Genomic DNA, 22,354 nt, shown 5'->3' with positions numbered 1-22,354 from the left:
TGCAGCTCTGAAATTCCCCTTAACTTACATCTTCTTAATGCAGGATATACTGGTGCATAAAAAAAAATGCAATGCAATTCTGTTGAAAGTAAAAAACTTTCCACTGCGGCAAAAAGACACCATTTCCTGTGGGGGTTTTTTTACGGCAGAAAATGGTGTGGAAATTGCTGCATTTTTCCCAATGTTAGGAGATGGAGACATTTCCTCTGAAAAACGCAGCAATTCAGTCGACTTTCCGTAGCAGGAATTGACATGCTGCGGTCAGAAAAATACGCACCGCGGTCCATTTTGACTTGGAAATCTTACGCAGCGTGTGGATGAGATATGTTAAATCTCACCCATTTTGCTGCTACTGTATTCTGCAGCGTTTTTACCACCCGAAAAAAACCGCGGCAATTCCGGAGCTTGTGGACGAGCCCTTAATATTCTCCTGTTCAATGAATTGATAAATATACAGAATGTTTGTCTCTTTAGCCAACGGACTATTCACTAGTTTCCCAAAACCAAAACATGAATTCACCCAAATTGGCGTAAATTTAATATAACTGCATATCCCAATATTTTTTTTACTTTTTCCCACATTTTCTGCACCATTTTTGCATTTATTCTTGTCGTTTTGGAATTGTATGATGATGATAATTCGGTGGCACATGAGATATTTTGATTAACTATAGAAATTCCCTTTTTTGTTTCATTTTGATTCAGTAACAGAAGCCTCATCTGATTCCCGGCCGGCAGGACACTCCTGGTTCTTCTAGGACGACTATTCAGGCTCCATGAGGAGATTCCTTCAGATACTTCTTCTTCTGTCTTCTGTGAGTGAAGAACAGTCCCAGTTTGGCTGCAGCCTCCAGGGTTGGACCATGGATTCCTTCCTTCAGAACGGAGATATTATTATTGGTGGAGCTTTTGTCGTCCACTCTGGCTTTGACTTCCAACTACCAACTTTTCAGGAGCTACCAAAGCCGATATTGTGCACTGGGTAGGTTCTGGGTTATTTTAACTTCTTTTGATGTTTCTAAGTCTAGGGATTAGGAGCGGTGTGTGTGATCCTACAGACCACTGGAAAGTACATAGCCCAAAGTGAATTGGATGCGACCGTTCACCTTGCTCCTCATCACATTGGTTGTTATTCATTTTGTACTTGGGAATTACATAGTTACATAGATGATAAGGTTGAAAAAAGACACCGGTCCATCAAGTCCAACCTATAATCCTATCGTCTTGATCCAGAAGAAGGCAAAAACCCCAAGTGGTTGATGCTAATTGTCTCATTAGAATCTAGTACTCATAACATGTAATATTATATTTTTCAAGAAAGGCATAAAGGCCCTTCCTGAACTTGTTCAAATAATCAACCATCACGTCATCTTGTGGCAAAGAGTTCCATAGTGTGACTACTCTTACAGTAGAGTGCTCCATAGTCTCACTGCTTTTACAGTAAAGAATCTGCACCTGTGATGGAGGTGAAACCTTTTTTCCTCTAGATGTAGTGGTCGCCCCCTTGTCCTTGTTACCGGCCAAGGTGTAAAAAGATCATAAGAGTGCTCTCTGTACTGTCCAGTTATATATTTGTACATTGTAATGAGATCGCCCCTAAGACGTCTTTTTTCAAATCCGAATAGCGCCAAATTTGATGACGTTTCTTGGTCCTGCAATCCACCCATTCCCTTAATCACGTCGGTCGCCCTCCTCTGCACCCGTTCAAGTTCTGCTGTGTCCTTCTTATACACCGGTGCCCACAATAGTCCCCAATATTCCCTGTGTGGTCTGAGCCTTTACTGAGGAGGTCTCCTTCACGTTTATTGCTGTGACTGTTTATTATGATGTCGATTCCTCACGTTCTCCTCCGTTATCTTCTGCTTCTCACAGGTTCCATGTTCGTTATTACCGGGATGTCTTAGGCCTCATGTTTGCGATAAATGAAGTTAATCAATCTCCAGACCTACTACCTAATGTCACCTTGGGCTTAAGTCTTATTGATTCGTGTATGTCTGAAGTGAGAGCAGTCAGAGGGGTCCTGTCCCTGATTTCGGGAGCTTTGAACCCCATTCCAGGATATGATTGTCACCTCCAGTCTGTCACGGCTGGAATAGTTGGGGATCTTGTATCTGCTTTATCTCTTCCGATAGCTCGGATCCTTGGTGTCCTCCATTACCCCCAGGTAACCTCACTGACCCTTACACGTGGTTTTACTCTTAGCTTTTATAATACATTGTTATATAATTGTCTTTTATCATTCTTAGACTTCACTTGGTGGGAAAATAAATTGGTCCTAAAACTGAGAATGTGTTTTTCCTAGATCAGCCATGGGTCAACGCTGTCCAGCTTCAGTAATAAGATAATCTTCCCATCATTCTTCCGTACTGTACCCAGCAACGTGTTTCAGAACATCGCTCTTACTCAGCTGGTTGGCCGTTTTGGCTGGACATGGATGGGAATGATTGTTGTAGACAATGATGTGGGTCAGCAGGGTGGACAAGTTCTCCAGGCCGGCATAGAGAGAAGCGGAGGTTGTATAGCCTTCCGAGAAAAAATTCACCTGAGCTATTCCGCCAGACAGATTTTGAGTGTGGTGGAGGTTATTAAAAAAAGTTCAGCCAATGTGATCATTCTGCACAGTCCTGAGGTCCATGTGAAAGCTCTGCTTGATTCCCTATTTGACGAGGGTGTAACTGGGAAGATATTCATGACTTCAGCTTCCTTTGGAATTACTCCAGGACTTTTTTCTAAAAAAGCTTGGAAGATTTTGAACGGCACAATTGGGTTGATTCCAAATACAGGAGATATGCCGGGCTTCGAGAACTTTCTTCTTACACTGCGTCCATCTAATCATTCTTCATTCCCATTGATCAGACTTTTCTGGGAGAAAGCGTTCAACTGTAGGTGGACTAATGGAGACATGGAATGGCAAAGCTCAGTTATCCTTGATATAAATGACACGGTGCGCTGCTCAGGAGTAGAGGAGTTCGGGGAGATGATGGCATTGTTATTTGAGACCAATGACCTCAGTTATACCTACCATGCTTACCTAGCGGTCTATGCTTATGCTCATGCATTGCACTGGCTTCTCGAGTGTCATCATGGACTATGTGATAAAATTAGCGATGTACAACCCTGGAGGGTAAGTGCTATGTGTCGTAAGTGTTGAGTGATGTCACGCGGCCCCAGCGGGGAACAATTTACCTGATGTTCCACGCTGTGTTCACAGATGGTGGTCATGCAATGCTGAAGCTATTGTCAGATAAGGGTGGGATTCATCTGTCAACATTGGGTCCGGTTGTGGCTTAACTTACTGAGGAACTCTTGTATCTACAGTGCAGGGCAAGACCATGGAAGACGTCCAATAACTTGTGCCTATTTATTGCGTGACAGTGTCATATTTGGTCCAAAATGCTTTACCAAATCTACAAAATCAGAAAACGTGGGTTCTCATGGTGGTAATTCCACAACCGAAGAAAGTGCTTTATGGATCAGAATTCTCTCATAGAAGTCAATGGTGAGACTACAGATCCATCTTACAAGGCAGAGGAGAATCCTGATCCGTAAAATGTGTTTTGCCGTTTAGTTTTTTCACCAGTAAGGTTCAGAATTTTCAGTGACTGAATGCTGAATATTAATGATCACATCAGGAAGGACCCACCCCCTCCCCCTGCTACACCCCGGGTGATTGAAGGGACCAGATCCTGATTTGGTTCCAGCTACTTGACTGGTTACTGGTTGAAGTGACAGCTAATGAGCAATGCTGAGGCTTTAATGACTTGCTCGGAGCGCTGGTCATGTCTACACAATGGCCAGAATGGGGAGCAAAGGTCGTGTTGTGGATTCTGTATTATTTACTGATCATATCCAAAATTTCCAGGTGCTTCGTTACCTCAAGAAAACGACATTCAGTACAAAGTCAGGGGAGGTGATAACATTTAATCCTGATGGGGACCTCCCAGCTTCCTATGATGTCATCAATGTGCAGGTTCTTCAAAACAGCTTTAATCTGGTGAAAGTGGGAAGATTCGACCCAGAAGCCAAAGGGGGGGACAAGATCACATTGAATATCAGCACCATTCTGTGGAATCATCGATTTATACACGTGAGTACGACCAAGGCTGAGAACATGATCTGTTAAGCTGAATATTATTTCCATTATTTGACTTTTATGGTTTATCTACTTTATGTATAATAATATGCTGTCCAGGAGAAGTATTATGTATGTATGATCATGGGGCTGGGTAACCTCATGGCAACGGGATCACAGTCTCCTTGGGTAGACTGCCTCATAGCAGCAGGTACACGTGAAATTCAGTCTACAATCGTAGAGATCCTTCAAATGAGGGACACACAACATAAAAGATTCCGGAGGTCCAGCCTAGAACTATATACACAGCTGTCCGAAATACCAGGGTGAAGGTTATGGCCCTGCACCTAATACACCAACAATTACCATACAACCAGTAAGGCCTCTCACTGGCATATTACAGCTCTGGACAACCTCCGGCACTCACAGCAGTCAATGGAGTCCTACCGTCCCTCTATACAGAGACATATGGAGGTTTCTCTGTTAGGTTCACACAGAGTCCAACAGAAAAAAATGGGGCCATGTGGCATCGGAAGCCATTTGACGGAGATGCAAGGAAGCATTGCTTGTAGGGGAGAGTATCTTTGTAATACAGTGGCTCTGCCATGTGCGTGGCTCCCATAGACTTATGTCACCTGCTTCTACCAAAGGCTAGAGCACCTTCTGAATGACTCACACTCATCTACAAGTAAATATATTTATTTATTTATTTATTTTCACGAAACTTTTCTCCATCCCCTCAGGGCATCAGATACATAAGTCTGGCTTTGGAGCTTTTACATGGGGACAATGCGATCAGAAGGAGGAAAACAGGGCCAGAGGCAAGACGGTGATATTCCTTAAATAAGAGTCTCCATTATTCATATACCGGGCACAGAGCAAAAGCAGAGTATAGGTAAAGGACAGAGCAGCCTTGTTCTGTTGTTCCACAGCCCCTTATTCAGATCTTATCTGTAGATCCACAACCCTTGTGTAGATCTCTGTAATGTGAGGTTTCTCGAGTGGTTTCCCTTTAAAAGAGAAACCCAAACCAAATGAAAGTTGATTAAGATAATTTACTGAACACAACTGCTGATCCAGTGACACATAACATACAGTTTCATCCTCTTCATGAGGCTCTACAAGCGTAACGGTTACAACACAAAGTGGTTTGGACTCTAAAACGTTACTAAACAGTCACACAGATCTTCTTCACAGACTATTTCCTTCCACAGATCTGTCTGTCTCCCCGAAACCACTCCAAGGTTGTGCTCGTTCTCATAGCCCTACACTCCTTCTCAAAGACCTGTGCTCCTTCTCACAGCGCTACACTCCTTCTCACAGCCCTACCCTCCTTCTCACAGCCCTACTCTCCTTCTCGCAGCCCTATCCTCCTTCTCACAGCCCTCACCCTCCTTCTCAGAGCACTACGCTCCTTCTTACAGCCCTACGCTCCTCACAGCACTATGCTCCTTCTCACAGCCCTACGCTCCTTCTCACAGCGCTACCCTCCTTCTCACAGCCCTACGCTCCTTCTCACAGCCCTAAGCTCCTTCTCACAGCCTACCCTCCTTCTCACAGCCCTACACTCCTTCTCACAACACTACCCTCCTTCTTACAGCCCTACGCTCCTCACAGCACTACGCTCCTTCTCACAGCCCTACGCTCCTTCTCACAGCGCTACCCTCCTTCTCACAGCCCTACGCTCCTTCTCACAGCCCTACGCTCCTTCTCACAGCGCAACGCTCCTTCTCACTACCCTACCCTCCTTCTCACAGCCTTACCCTTCTCACAGCCCTACCCTCCTTCTCACAGCCCTACACTCCTTCTCACAACCCTACCCTCTTTCTCACAGCCCTTCCCCTCTTTCTCACAGCCCTACACTCCTTCTCACAGTGCAACACTCCCTCTCAACGCCCTACCCCCCTTCTCACAGCCTTACCCTTCTTCTCACAGCACTACCCTTCTTCTCACAGCCTTACCCTCCTTCTCACAGCCCTCTTCCTCCTTCTCAGAGAACAATGCTCCTTCTCACAGCCCTACGCTCCTTCTCACAGCCCTACGCTCCTTCTCACAGCCCTACCCTCCTTCTCACAGGCCTACACTCCTCACAGCACTATGCTCCTTCTCACAGCCCTACACTCCTTCCCACAGCCCTACCCTCTTTCTCACAGCCCTACCCTCTTTCTCACAGCCCTACCCTCCTTCTAATAGCCCTACCCTCCTTCTCAGAGCCAAACCATCCGTCTCAAAGCCCTACCCTCCTTCTCACAGCCCTACACTCCTCACAGCACTATGCTCCTTCTCACAGCCCTACCTTCCTTCTCACAGTCCTACCCTCCTTCTCACAGCCCTACCCACCTTCTCCCAGCCCTACACACCTTCTCCCAGTCCAACCCTCCTTCTCACAGTCCTACCCTCCTTTTCACAGCCCTACCCTCCTTCTCACAGCCCTACCCTCCTTCTCAAAGTGCTACCCTACTTCTCACAGCCCAATGCTCCTTCTCACAGTCCTACGCTCCTTCTCACAGCCCAAAGCTGATTTTCACAGCCCTACCCTTCTTCTCACGGCCCTACCCTCCTTCTCCCAACCCTACCCTCCTTCTCATAGCCCTACCCTCCATCTCACAGCACTACCCTCCTTCTCACAGCACCACCCTCCTACTCACAGTGCTACCCTCCTTCTCACAGCCCAACACTCCTTCTCACAGCACTATGCTCCCTCTCACAGCCCTACCCTCCTTCTCACAGCCCTATTCTCCTTCTCACAGCGCAACACTCCCTCTCACAGCCCTACCCTCCTTCTCACAGCCTTACCCTTCTTCTCACAGCCTTACCCTTCTTCTCACAGCCTTACCCTTCTTCTCACAGCCTTACCCTTCTTCTCACAGCCTTACCCTTCTTCTCACAGCCCTACCCTCCTCCTCACAGCCCTTTCCTCCTCACAGCCCTACCCTCCTTCTCACAGCCCTACCCTCCTTCATACTGTGCAACACTCCTTCTCACAGCCCTACCCTCCTTCTCACAGCCCTACCCTCCTTCTCACAGCCCTACACTCCTCCTCACAGCCCTAAGCTCCTTCTCATAGCCCTACACAACTTCTCAGAGCCCTATGCTCCTTCTCACAGTCATACCCTCTTTCTCACAGCCCTACCCTCCTCACAGTCCTACTCTCTTTCTCACAGTCCTACCCTGCTTCTCAAAGCCCTTACCTCCTTCTCACAACCAAACCCAACGTCTGAGAGCCCTACCTTACTTCCCATAGCCCTACGCTCCTTCTCACAGCCATACCCTCCTTCTCACAGCCAAACCCTCCGTCTTAGAGCCATACCTTCCTTCTCACAATCCTACCCACCTTCTCCCAGCCCAACACACCTTCTCACAGCCTAACCCTACTTTTCACAGCCCTACACTCCTTCTCTCAGCCCTACCATCCTGTTCCCAGCACAACGCTCCTTCTCACAGCCCTTCCTTCCCTCTCAGTCCTACCCTCCTTTTCACAGCCCTACCCTCCTTTTCACAGCCCTACCCTCCTTCTCACAGCCCTACCCTCCTTCTCACAGCCCTACCCTCCTTCTCTCACAGTGCTACCCTACTTCTCACAGCCCAATGCTCCTTCTCACAGCCTTCCGCTCCTTATTACAGCCCCACCCTCCTCACAGCCCAAAGCTCATTCTCACAGCCCTACCCTTCTTCTCACAGCCCTACCCTCCTTCTCCAAACCCTACCCTCCTTCTCACAGCCCTACCCTCCTTCTCACAGCCCTACCCTCCATCTCACAGCACTACACTCCTTCCCACAGCCCCACCCTCCTACTCACAGTGCTACCCTCCTTCTCACAGCCCATCGCTCCTTCTCACAGCCCTACCCTCCTTCTCACATCCCTGCCCTCCTTCTTCCAGCCCAAAGCTCCTTCTCACAGCCATACCCTTTGTTTCACAGCCCTACCCTCCTTCTCACAGCCCTACACTCCTCTCACAACCCCACCCTCCTTCTCCCAGCCCTACTCTCCTTTTCACAGACTTCCCCTTCTTCTCCTAGCCCTACACTCCTTCTCACAACCCTACCCTCTTTCTCACAGCCCTACGCTGCTTCTCACAGCCATGCACTACTTTTTTCAGCCCTGCGTTCCTCCTCACAGCCCTATCCTACTTCTGACAGTCCTACTCTCCTTATCACAGCCCTATCCTCCATCTCTTAGCCCTACCCTTCTTCTTAGAGCCCTGCACTCCTTCTCACAGCCCTACCCTCCTTCTCACAGCCCTATCCTGCTTCTCACAGCAGAACCCTCCGTCTCAGAGCCCTACCCTCCTTCTAAGAGTCGTACGCTCCTTCTTAGAGCCCTACCCTCTTTCTCACAGCCCTACACACTTTTTCTCACGAGAGGATCCAGTTAGCCTTGGGGCCCTGCTTTCAAGGGTCACCTACCACTACCTAATACTATGGCTATTCAGTTGTTTAGCCTTTCCTAGGATTAGAATTACCAGGCCACATGATAGGCCTCCAGGGCAGACCCTGACCTATTATAGCTTCCTTCCAACCCCACCTGTTCACGGAACACTCCAAACTCCCTTACTAGGCCCACTACAGACTTTCCCTGGGTTTGAGCACAGTACCGCTCATTCGCTCCTAGTACCCACTACCAGGCTGACTATTTCCACAGCTCCTTGCAGACTTTACCAGAGTAACCACTTCAGCAAAATTCTCTGACACCAGCACCACTTCAGGGATGCCCTGCTTGTACTCACTAGACTAGACTATATGTGTAGTGTGATCTCTCTCACCATCTGCTTTGTTACACCGGCCTACCCCTGCCCTACACACCACAGCAGTCTTTGCCTCCGCTCTGCACAGACCTATGTCACTTTATGGCACCCAACCTCAGAAGCCATCTATTGACTTATCGCAAAAGGCAAGCCCGCCTTGATCAACGGATCTTTAATAACAAATATTTCTGCACCCCACATAATTTTCCTGTTCTTCTCACATGAGCGCCAAAACACCCACTTATCTGAGCTCTTTGGCTTCTCTCCTAACGGCATGCTGGTGCATGGTTTCCTTCTGTCTCTCACTTGCCCATACTAGGCTCTTCCAAGGCCTGCCAGGTTGCTCCATCCTCCTCTGTCATTGCTCCATCCCTCTACTAATGACAGCACCACAGATCTTGTCTTGTTGTTGTTTTTTTTAGTCATAAAAATACCAACTAATAAAAAAATATATTGACATGGTTTTTCCCATCCAATAATCTCCTGAGCTTTACTGTTTCTAGTTGCCTAGTTCTGTCTGCAGTGTCCAGTGCCAGCCCGGGCACAGGAAGATGCCACGACAAGGAGAGCCTGTCTGCTGCTATGACTGTCTCCCCTGTTCTGTGGGTGAGGTAGCCAATGACACAGGTAACATCTGCTGCTCCATTATATACTCATGTGTTTGCTAACTTGATCTGAAGGAACAATGGAAGAAATTTAGACAAACCATAGTTGTATGAACCTCATGAAGCAGTTTCAAGTTTCAATACTCAAATAAAACAAAAATAAATTATAAAATTTTTTAATTTTTAAAATGCAAATTGCCAAGAAACAAAATGAGTTAAAATAATACAAATGCAATTTTTACAAACACACCCACAATGAACCCTTACCCCTCACATTTTAACTGGGCGTCAATTTAATTATGAGAGTGTATTTATAGAGATGTGATTTTAGACAATTTTATATGCCTGAGGAAAATGCCGTTGTGGAGTCGAAACGCGTTTCACATTGTTTGATTTTAGACAATATGAATAAAATATTTGTTCCTGAAAACTGACTATGAATCCATATCAGCACGGGGGCGCCCCAATAAAGAGTTTTTTTCCTCTACTTTTCCTGTAATACTCATATGAAGGCAAATTAAATGCACTGATTTTCTACCCACATCACAAACTTTAATTTTATCTATATCTGAATGGACTTCTTAATTTATTTTAGATGCCAGTGAATGCCTTAAGTGCCCTCCTGACCAGTGGTCCAGTGATAAGAAGGATCGATGCATCCCAAAAGTGATAGAATTTCTGACATATGAGGAACCATTGGGGATCATGTTGGTCATGATAGTTGTCATCTTCTCAGTTTTAACTGTCTGCATTTTAATAATGTTTGCTAAACATCAAGAAACACCAATCATCAAAGCCACTAACCGGGAGCTCAGCTACATCTTGTTGGTCTCACTCATTCTCTGCTTCCTCTGCTGCTTGGTCTTCATAGGTCAACCATCTACAGTAACCTGCCTCCTGAGACAAACATTCTTCAGTGTGGTATTCTCCATCAGCATCTCCTCAGTCCTGGCTAAGACAATCATGGTAATCCTGGCATTTAAAGCCACCAGACTGAATAGTCCTCTGAGGAAATGGTTGGGACCTACCATCCCACGTAACGTTGTAGGACTTTGCTCCGGGCTGCAGATTGTAATTTGTTCTGTTTGGCTTCACAAGTCTCCTCCTTTCCCAACATTAAACACTCAATTAGAAAACCATAAGATAATATTAGAGTGTAATGAAGGACATAAGTTATTCTTCTACGTGTCTTTCGGGTTCATGGGCTTTTTGGCAATAATCAGTTTCTTAGTAGCCTTTCTGGCAAGGAACCTTCCAGGAACCTACAATGAGGCCAAACTGATCACCTTCAGCATGCTGGTCTTCTGCTGTGTCTGGATCTCGTTCCTCCCGGCCTATCTCAGCACCAGTGGAAAATACACTGTAGCCGTGCAGATATTTGCCATCTTGGCTTCCGGCGCTGGACTTCTGAGCTGCATCTTCCTCCCCAAATGTTACATCATACTTCTGAGGCCCGAGAGGAATAGTCGAGAGCTCTTAGTAAACTATAAGAATAGGTTTTTTAGGTAAAGATATGCCGGACTGTTGTGTAGCTATAACTGTACAAAGCCTTAGCTTATAATATAAGAACTGTAGAAACATTCATTGTACGGGCCATTACCAAATCCTTGTGAGAAAAATATTCTGAAATCCTTACTCCATTAATCCACTTTAGGATTTGTTATGAGATTCACACATGTCCGACCTCATCTATGAATATGTAACGTCCGTGGTTGCTGATCACGAACTCCTTCCATCCAGTCGACTCCCTTCTATCCAGAGATGTCTGCACATCTGGCTGTCCTGTTCCACAGTGACCACCAGGGTACGCTCGCGAGCTCAGTCCAGACTCAAGAAGCGGGAGCACATGCATGTGGGAGATTTAGCTGATTGCTCCCAGAGCACCCTGGGCTATAAAAGGTCTCAGTCCATTCCTCCCACGCCTGAGCGTTGTTGTCGTATCCTAAATTTGTCTTGCAAATGGTCCCCTAGTGTTTCCTGCTCCCAGTGTTCCCTGTTACTGTATCCTGTAACCTGTATCCTGATCTAGTGCCGTGTTGAGCTGTTGCCGTGCTGTGCTGTATACCACACCTGTCCTGCTACTCCATGCCTGACATCTACCTGCTGCCTAGTTCCAGCCAAGGCTGCCTTGCTACTGTCCGAGCTGCCACAGTTACCCTATATGAACTATAGACTCTGACCTGCGCCCTGTTGGCCAGCTGCCATACCGTCAAGGCGGTACGGCCCTGTGGGTCCACGAACCCTACGTGACAGAATAGAAGACATGTTATAGGGAAACCGATGCTCCAGCCATATACTGTAAATTCCCATGAACTACGGAACATACTCAACCGCATGAGAATAGACACAGAAGAGTATTTTTGAATGAAGCCGTGAGTCCACAGAGGATGTGACGAGGGAGGGGGTGCTCTCAGGTACTGTAGTAGTAGAAATATGTCAACAAATCTCTGATGGTTACACCATGTCCCTCCCTATCAGTGCAGATAGCACAGAACTTCCCATCTTTCTTATCCCTGCACCCCCATCTATATTGTTTTCTTTTTAATCCTAACGTTCTGTGCATTTCATAGAATATTTTCATGCTCATCCTCAACAAGTCTGTGCAGCGTGGAGAGGAAGTCTCTTGTATAGCAGTGTAGCTACATTTGGTAATATGGGTTCTTTGGTGTTCTATGAATCCCTATGTCATTCTGCGCCCCCTCATACCCTGCACTATGCTTAACACAATGTATCAGTTTTTCCGGATTATTCCTTTAACCCCTTGGCTACATCTCACGTAACTGACAGCCACCAAGGGGAAGTATTGTGTGCGCTCACAGGCTGAACACACTCCATACTGAGCAGGTGTCGGCTGTATGTTATAGCTGACACCCCACTGCAACGGGCAGAAATGAAGAACACTTTGATTCCACCTATTTAACCATGGTAAATAGCAACTGTGGCATCTAAGCCATTAAGATAAGGGGGTGGCCCCTTCCGACGTGGTGCCCCAGGGTGCTGATGGTCGTTAGGGCAGCCTAGGGGCCTAATGAAGGCTCCCAAGTCTGCCATCTTTGTGCCCCCATGAAGCCTCCGGCAGGGCTTCACAGGACACTGTCAGTATCGTGATGCATTAGTATTGCAGTACATTATGCAAGTGATCCTCCAAGAATCGCTGGTTTAATTTCCTTAGGGTGACATAAAAAAAAAGTAAAGTAGAGTTAAATAATGTATTTTATTTTTATGTACAAATATTTTTTTTTTCTCTAAAGATGGTGTAGGCAACCTTTCTTGAATGGCGTGCCGATAGAAAAAAAAATCAATGATGAAGTACTCTGTGTGCCATGCAAACATGAAAGTCATATAAGACAAACTATTACCACATTTGTGACATAAACCAATTAATCAGTTAATTAAACTTAAATTTATGTGTGACTCTTGTCCCTGACTTTCTTTACAAAACACCAACTAGGGGGAATTGCACACAGGAGCGATAGCGTCTACTGAACTCCAGCTAGGGGGAATTGCACACAGGAGATAGAGCAGCTACTGTACATCAGTTTGGGGAGTTCACATAGGAGAGACCGTGGCTACTAAACACCAGCTTGAGGTAGGGGGACCACATTGGAGAAAGCTACCAACTTTTGCTAACTTTTCCCTTTACAGAGCAATTACTGAACTCTATCCAAGTGGCGCTGACCACCAGGAGAGAGCAGTGCTTAATTATGCTCTTGACTACGCTGATCCCATGGAGAGAGAGAGAGCAGTGCTGCATTGTGTGCTTGCCAAATGTTCAGTAGCGACAAACACAATGAAGATTAGCTCTCTCTCCTGGTAATCAGGGCTGCCAAGCACATAATAAAGTGCTGCTCTTTCTCCCTGTGTTCAACGCTGACAAGCACATAATGGCACTGAACACCGGGGGAGGAAAGTGTGCCAGCAAATCATGCTCCACGTGGCGGCTCTGGCACTGATGCCACAGGATGCTGACCCCTGCTCTAAAGTAATGTTAAAAAATATAAAAATTAACATAACTAGTATCGCTGCGTCCATAAATGTCTGGACTATTACAATATATCGGCAAATGCTGTAAGAAAAAAAATGCAAAATTAAAACTGCCAAATTGCTGTTTTAGGGTCAACTTAGCTCCAAAAAAAAAATGGAATAAAAAGTGATTAAAAAGTCTCATGTACCCTAAAATTGTACGAATAAAAACTACAGCTCGCCCCGCTCAATCGACGGAGAAATAAAAAAGTCATGGCTCTCAGAAAATGGCGACAAATAGCTCAGAGGCGCTACTTCTGATCCCGTTTTTATCGATGGATGTTGGTCGTAAATACGAAACCCAAAAAACAAAGGTGAGAATGTTGTTTTTTTCCCATTCCATCCACAAATATTTTTTTCCATTTGCCCAGTAAATTATATAGCACATTAAATAATCCGGGTGAAAAACGACAACTTGTCCTGAAAAAAAAAAATAAAAATCTCTCATATGGCTATGTCGACGGAAAAAATAATGGCTTTTGGAAGGCAGAGAGTAGAAAACAAAAATAAAATTCTGAGAAATGGCTGCGTGTCCAAGGAGTTAAACCATATGCATGTGTTGAGCTTTAAAAGTAAACTAGTGGATGATCCTATGGATGGCTCAGTATGGATCATTGATTTGCTTCCTATGAATGGATATAAAAAACATTGTAGACACTGCTGAACGTATGCTCATTTTTCTTACTATAACTCGCTGGTGGATCTGCGCGGCCCTCCTGTATTCACCATGATTTCACATGCTTAGGATCGCAGCACTCTGTTCCTAATGCCTCAATAAATATGTGACACATTACTGGATAGCCTCCCCATCATAGCCCTCTGCTTGCACCTACAGAGCTCCATAGACGGACTCACTTCTCCCCATGGTTTGGGGACTGTATCATGGACAAATTCCTAACGAAACATACAGAAGGGAGATACACCCGATCTCAGCTTTCTCTGTCATCGGACTTCCCCATCCTATCGCCATGTAAAAGTCCAAAAGCAGCACCAAAGGGGACAAGCAGGCTCCCAAATCCTCGTCTGCCAAAGCATCTTCATCACGATCACAGTTCTCACCAGAATTGCGGACAGGTGGGGACATTATGCCACCAAGATTGTCTCCACAATATAGTCCACATCACAGCGGCGAGATGGACAACCACCAAGCCACCCTGGTAGCTCAAGAGGTCTCTAAAATATTGTTGCCGCTTTTTGACAAAAGATTGGAGGTATTGCACACTTCCATTAATGTGGCTCTGGCACAACTTATGTTGCATTCTCAAAACATTGCGAATTTGGAAATGAGGTTTGTAACATCAGACACCTCAATGTCAGTACTGGAGGAAAATGTACGACGAATTCAAGCCTCTAATCAAGATTTTAGAGACAACTTGGACGACCTGGAGAACGGGGATAGACGAAACAACTTGCGTATCGTGGGCATCCCGGAGAAGGTGACCGTTGAAAAAAACTGCTGGACTATCTCTGTAAAGACCTCCATAATTCTCTGAATATTGAGCTTGGCGGTGACCCACTCATGATAGGAAGGGCACACAGATTGGGCCCTCCAAGAATTGGGCAAATTGCGGGGGATAACAGACCAAATACTTTCACTGGGCGATAAAGGAGAAAGTCCTAATGGCCTACAGACAAAAGAGGGACTTACTCATCCATGACGATAAGATCCTAATATTCCAGGAATACTCTGCAGTCGTCGCCCAGAAAGGCAAAGCTTTTGCCCTTATCTGTCATATACTGTACGACAGGAACACTTGGTTCCAACTCCTGTTCCCAGCCAAATTGAAGGTGCAGGATGGTGACCACACACTCATCTTTGAGGACCCCGCACAGGCTAGAAGAAGACTTCGCCTGGAAGAGAATGGTGCAGAGTGAATCACATCTCTGGAAAGAGAATGCTCGCCTACGTGGCATATGGACATGTGCTTACTATTTATATAGTTTAAAATTGTTACTTATAGCTGTTCTATATCTTTGATGATGAATATGTTGCTACCCAAACCCGGATTCGCTATCGATGCTGTTTACATGTTTATTTTGTATTTACTATTTTCGCTTGTGCTAAACTCCTTTCTCTTGCAGATGACTAAGGGCATGGTTCTCGCCACTAAACACACCATTGAGATTAGGCTTGGAACGCGGCTTGCTGGTACCACGGGGTGCAGCCGGATGTTTTGTAATCTGACCTGGATCCAGATTCGAGACATGGGATGAGTACCCAGCATGCACACCTTCCTGACACATATCACACCTCCCCCCATATCCGATTCCTCTCCTGGAATGTGGATAACTTAAACTTACCTTTGAAGAGGAAGAAGGTGCTCAATCACCTTAAACGGCTCTCACCCGACATTCTCTTTTTACAGGAGACTCATTGGAGATCGGGCACACAGAGCAGATTGATGGCCCCTTGGTTATCTGATTGCTACTCGGCTTCACATTCTTCCACTTCAAGGGGGGTGGCAATCCTCTTTAAAAAGGGCAAGCGGTATAAGTTCAATAAGTTACTCCCACGGTAGATACCTCATTTTACATGTAAATATAGCTGATATCCCTTATTTGTTGGTTAATATCTATGCTCCAAATCATGACCAGCAGGCATTCTATCCAGAAATTCTTCAACTGATATTGGGTCTTCCTAGACATAGCCTAATTATCGGGGGCGACTTCAACTTGGTACAATGTCCCAACATGGATAGGTCCCCCTCCACCACTCAATCCCAGTCTGCCACTTCCTCACTTGCGCTCTTCATGGATTTGCTCAACATATGCGATCCCTGGAGAGTACTGGATGAGGGAGCGCGTGAAAACACCTGCCACTCGGTTGCTCACAATTCATTCTCTCACATAGATTATTTTCTGATTTCAACGTCCTTGTTCGACTCCCATTCTTCCTCCCGGATTTGCCCCATCACCATATGTGATCATGCCCCGATCACCATGACACTATCACTCTCACACTCCTCACCAAAGACTAGAATATGGCGATTTCCCGCTACCTTGGCAGAATCTGAGGTAATTCAAACAATATCTCCGCCTGCATTGGTGCAACTACCTAGATGATAACTCCCCCATGTGGAAAATATACCGCAACGTCCTAGGCAGTGATGAGAGGGCATATTATAGGATATCTGTTCCGTAAGTGGAAAATATGGAAAACCCGTTTTGATGCCCTGTACAAGGATTTACTAGTGGCCCAACGAACATACATAGATGATTCCACCCCACTCGACCAACAGATTTACCAAACTGCAAAACGTTTGTTAGACACTTTTATCCATACAGAATCAAATTGGCAGGTTAAATCCACGGATAACAGATTTTACAGATGGGGCAATAAATCCGGTAAACTACTTGCGACCCTCGCAAAACAGAAGCATCCCTATAAACCTATTATGTCCTTACGTAACCCCCTTACAGGAAATGTCTCTACTGACCCAATAGAAATAGCAACATTTTTGCTGATTACTATGAAGATCATTATAGGGCGGCCCCGGCCTCTCCCCCAGACATTAACTCCTTTCTGGACACGGTTGATTTGCCTTCCCTCTCGGTAGAGCAACAAGCTTTATTCAATGCAGAAATACAGGAGGAAAAGGTGAGACAAGCTATTTCGACAGCCTCCAATGGGAAAACTCTGGGTCCAGATGGATTTTCGTCAGAATATTATAAAATCTTGGCGCCTCAGCTGGTTCCTCTTCTGACCAATTCATACAATCAAGCGTTTCTGCATTCCATGCTCATTGACCGCTTAACGGAATCGCACACAGTGCTTTTACCAAAACCTCACAACGATATTTCCTGGACTCAGTCATACCATCCTATCTCGTTACTTAACCATGACTATAAGCTACTGGCCAGAATACTGGTGGATAGGTTGCAATGCTTCCTTCCTGATCTTCTGTCTGATACTCAGACTGGTTTTACACGGGGTAGGACTTGTATAAAAAATATCAGATCTGCAATAGTCGCTACGGTCTTGGCACAGGACTCTACACAACCAGTGACTATGTTAGTAAGTCTCGACGCTGAGAAAGCATTTGATATGGTGGCATGGCCTTTGTTGGATGTGGTGCTGGTTCGTACGGGGTTGGGTTCTATTTTTACCCGATTCATCCAGTCCCTTCGAGTGGGGGTGGCGACCTGTATGGCGGTCAATGGGCATAATTATCCCCCTATAGATATTTTTAGAGGTACCAAGCAGGGATGCCCCCTCTCCCCCCTTCTATTTAATCTTTCTATTGACCCCTTCCTACGTCACCTTTCCAAGACCTCGACTTTTCAGGGCCTTACTATACGGGACCTAGAACTAAAAGTAGCCGCTTTTGCAGATGATATCATGTTGGTAGTCACAGGCCCTAAACGGACATTAACTTCCCTCCTTGAAGAACTAGACCGGGTGGGCCGATTATCGGAATATTATCTTAATAGGCCTTCTAAACCCCTTTGGGCAGCCACCTTTCCATTTCAATGGAACACTCAGGCGATTCAACTTGACAGACTTAATAGAGCATGTTATATAGAGGAATTAGAAAAGACTCTCTCAAATTGGAAACATTTCACCCTTTCATACCTAGGGAAGGCCAATCTTCTTAAGATGACGGAATTCCCTTGTCTCCTATATATCTTCCACACCCTCCCAATATAGCTCACCCCAAAAGATGTATTAACTACCTATACAGGACATTTGTGTGTGTGAGGGGGGGGGGGGATCCCGCATTGCTTACCAGATTTTACATCAACCAAGAGCCAATGGGGGCATTAATTTCCCCAAAATTAGACATTATAACCTGACGACCTTGTTCCGTTATGTCTCGGACTGGCTTGGGAACACCTCTCATTATTCCTCATACACTCTGGACTACAGATAATTTTCTTGACGGGCTTTGTCGGGTCTCCTGTACCTTCCATATGAGGGTTTATCTGTCGAGACTAGAGCTAACTCGCTGCTTTTTGCCACTTGGCAAAAAGTCAGGCGCCATCACCAGCTTTCTCCTCTGTTATCTTTCTACTTACCACTAATCTGTAATAACCATTTTCAAGATGGTAATCCATGGGCAATTTTCCACAGATGGCACATGCTAGGTATCACCACCCTAAAACAGCTTGTACATAAGGATGACCGTAGGACAATTAAATTTTCAGAACTCCGCTCTAAATATTCAGAGTTCCCCATCGACTACTTTAGTTTTCTTCAAGTCAACAATTATATACAACCAGACCTGGAATGGAATCCTTATTTGCGCCTAAACTTCTCCAGTTCAAACTCCTCAAAGGGCCAAATATCTAGAAATTACCAATTCCTTTATGTTCCCCTTTATTAGTCACAATCCCAGACTCCTCTAACTAAATGCAGAATGATGATCGGACCCTAACCCACACCACAATATTGCGGCTCTAGAACAGGCACATACATTTCTTCCCCCTGCTCGTTTCCTGGAAATGCGACTTAAGATTGCCCACAGGTCTTATTTGACCCCGAGAGTGGGACATAAAATTGGTATCTATGAATCATCGTGTTGCTTTCAATGTCAAGCACCTGCAGCCAAACTCTACCATTGTTTGTGGTCGTGCCCTCACCTTCGTACATTTTGGTCCCGCATACGCACATTCACTACTACTCACCTCGCAGCCTTTGTCTCTGATACGATACAGTGGGCAGTGTGTGGGTACATGGACCCTGAAATTCACAGATGTACCCCTGGAGCACACAAACTGTGGCACTACGTGGCGGCGGCAGGGGCAAAAGCCATATTACAAACCTGGCTTGCCAATCAGCCCCCACCTTTTAAATTATTCTTGGATAAATTATCCTATCTACTAACAATGGACTGGGTAGAGGCCTCTCTCCAGAAGGAATTACAGGTCCAAAAAATGTTTTAAACATGGGAAACTTTCATTTCATTGCTCCCACAAAACATTCAAATGCAAATAAAGAAATGCTTTGAACCAACGGTCTGGTTCCAAGAACAGGTGCTCCTGGGGAATTTACCCATGTGAGATGTGGTCAGGATCCTGATGGTTTTCTGGTGTGAGCGAGATCCATGCTTATTCTTTATGTCCTTCTAATTCTCTCCTGTCCCCGCATATATACGATGAGCACTGTTATGACGGGGGTGGTGATGTGCAGCCGGTTCCTGCGGGCATCTCCATCCCTGTTTATGTTTTATTAGAATTCAATGGGGATGGGGAAATTGCTTACAATTTAAAAATGTGAATGTTTCATCTTCATTGTTTCTTTCAAAAGCACATCGAGATAAAAATTAAAGTTATTTTGTTTTCTTTTCTCTTTTCCTCAACCATTCCTCCCTTCCCCAACCCTGCTCTACCTACCCGACTTGACCAGTTAGGTTAACTATTGTCACGGCGTGGGGTGTGGACCCACTGGGCCGTACCGCGTAGCGGGGTAGCAGATGGCCAACAAGGTACAAAACAATGTCTAAAGTTCAGAACGGGTACCTGAGGCAATGTAGACAGTAGCGGGAGCACGACTTTCACAGCAGGTGACACCAATGATGCAGCGGAAGACGTGACTTGTCTTTCTCAGCAGGTAGCACCGTGGATGCAGTGGAAGACTCGACTTGACTTTCACTGTAGATAGAAGCACGGGATACAGGGTACAGGCAGCAGGAACGGGTAACACTGGGAACTGGAAAACACTGGGATACCATTTGCAAGACAAACTTAGGTATACAACAATGATCAGGCAAGGAACCAGTGGGCAGAGCCCCTTTTTATAGTCCAGCAGCTATTTGGGCTAATAATTGATGGGTGACAGCTGGACACGTACGGGCCCTTTAAGGCTGTGCACGCGTGGGGCGCGCGTGCCCTGCGGGAATCAGTCTGAGGACCCGGAAGTGAGTGCCGGCATCTCCCTGGAGGGAGTTGACGCCGTGAAGAGAGATGTTCATGGCCGGGGACGTCAAGGGGTAAGTCTGAACGATGACCCCCGGCCATGGACATTACAACTACTTGATGAAGTCTAATTTGTATTTACTGTAAATTTAAATGATCCTCAAGACTGCTGATTGTATTGCAGTGTTCCCCCTCCCTTCTTTCCTTCTGTTTTCCCAACAGACTTAGCTGTTTGAAAAAAATGTTTCAATAAAAAGAAGGTTAAAAAAAAACATTGTAGAGGTAACATCTCTGCATCAACAGCTTCATTTTATCTTCCAGGAAAATTTACTTGACATGTCCCTTTTACATGGGCCAATAAACGCTTGTTCATCGGCTGATTGTATCGTTCAAGCAGTCTAAAATATCATCGTTTTCGGCAGCACATCTTGGTGTGTAAACGGAGACGCGCTGCCGACATGATAATACTGTATGGGGGATGAGCGATAGTAGTAATGAGCATAGCTCCTTGTTAAAAGAGCAAACGAGTGCCGATCAACAAGCTGTCTTGTTGATCGGTAATTGTTTACACGGCCCACGTCGGGCCAAGTAAGAAGACCCTAATTGACTTCTACAGACATGTTCGGGAGCATAGATCTGTTGTGGAGTTACAGTTGTGGGGACATTGTTGTCCGAAGCAGGTGAAAATAGTCGGTGGCAGCGTCATTTCAGAAGTCATTGTAATTACCGGACTGTATACAAGTCATAAACGTCACCCCCCCCCCCCCCCCCATATTGCTGCATTGCTAGGTAGATGTGCAGTGAAGGACCAGTAGAGGCTCTAGTGGTGGACATATTGGATGTCATCCCAGGTTTCCCAGATGATGATATCACAAAAAAATGGCAGAAAGCAGAGGCCGCACTGCCTCCTAAAAGACAGCAAGGGGAGGCCTCCATGACAGGCTTAGGAGGGAGTAGGTTAGGAGTTCATTGTGGAGTTCAAAGAGAGTTCAAATGGAGGGGGTCAGTGTTATGGTTAGAGGCAGGGTGGAGCATGTGGTGGGACGTGATATCCTTTGCCTTTGCCAGTATCTGACCTATAGACACATATCACTTATCAGCTTCATCATATCAATATCTGACCTATAGTCATATATTACTTATCAGCTTCATCATATCAGTATCTGACCTATAAACATATATCACTTATCAGCTTCATCATATCAGTATCTGACCTATAGTCATATATTACTTATCAGCTTCATCATATCAGTATCTGACCTATAAACATATATCACTTATCAGCTTCATCATATCAGTATCTGACCTATAGACATATATCACTTATCAGCTTCATCATATCAGTATCTGACCTATAGACACATATCACTTATCAGCTCCATCATATCAGTATCTGACCTATAGACATATATCACTTATCAGCTTCATCATATCAGTATCTGACCTATAGATATATATCACTTATCAGCTTCATCATATCAGTATCTGACCTATAGACATATATCACTTATCAGCTTCATCATATCAGTATCTGACCTATAGACATATATCACTTATCAGCTTCATCATATCAGTATCTGACCTATAGACATATATCACTTATCAGCTTCATCATATCAGTATCTGACCTATAGACATATATCAATTATCAGCTTCATCATATCAGTATCTGACCTATAGACATATATCACTTATGAGCTTCATCATATCAGTATCTGACCTATAGACACATATCACTTATCAGCTCCATCATATCAGTATCTGATCTATAGACACAGACCACTTATCAGCTTCACCATATCAGTATCTGACCTATAGACATATATCACTTATCAGCTCCATCATATCAGTATCTCACCTATAGACACATATCACTTATCAGCTTCATCATATCAGTATCTGACCTATAGACATATATCACTTATCAGCTCCATCATATCAGTATCTGACCTATAGACACATATCACTTATCAGCTTCATCATATCAGTATCTGACCTATAGACACAGATCACTTATCAGCTTCATTATATCAGTATCTGACCTATAGACATAT

The 22,354-nt window shown here is 45.2% G+C and overlaps 1 protein-coding gene across 1 annotated transcript in view; it reads left to right on the top strand.

Moving 5' to 3' along the window:
- Positions 1 to 845: 845 nt before the first annotated feature.
- Positions 846 to 22,354, top strand: part of LOC142758995 (vomeronasal type-2 receptor 26-like) — an 85,812-nt gene continuing 64,303 nt past the window's right edge. The window contains exons 1-7 of the mRNA XM_075860767.1: positions 846 to 982; positions 1,873 to 2,164; positions 2,303 to 3,124; positions 3,863 to 4,087; positions 9,321 to 9,444; positions 10,018 to 10,918; positions 18,929 to 18,945. Of these exons, the coding sequence (XP_075716882.1) occupies positions 864 to 982; positions 1,873 to 2,164; positions 2,303 to 3,124; positions 3,863 to 4,087; positions 9,321 to 9,444; positions 10,018 to 10,918; positions 18,929 to 18,945 (2,500 nt within the window). The 5' untranslated portion in view covers positions 846 to 863. The remainder of the gene's footprint in view (positions 983 to 1,872; positions 2,165 to 2,302; positions 3,125 to 3,862; positions 4,088 to 9,320; positions 9,445 to 10,017; positions 10,919 to 18,928; positions 18,946 to 22,354) is intronic.

This window comes from Rhinoderma darwinii, chromosome 4, assembly GCF_050947455.1.
Source record: "Rhinoderma darwinii isolate aRhiDar2 chromosome 4, aRhiDar2.hap1, whole genome shotgun sequence".
NCBI lineage: Eukaryota > Metazoa > Chordata > Amphibia > Anura > Rhinodermatidae > Rhinoderma > Rhinoderma darwinii.
This window is presented reverse-complemented; position numbering and strand designations above follow the sequence as displayed.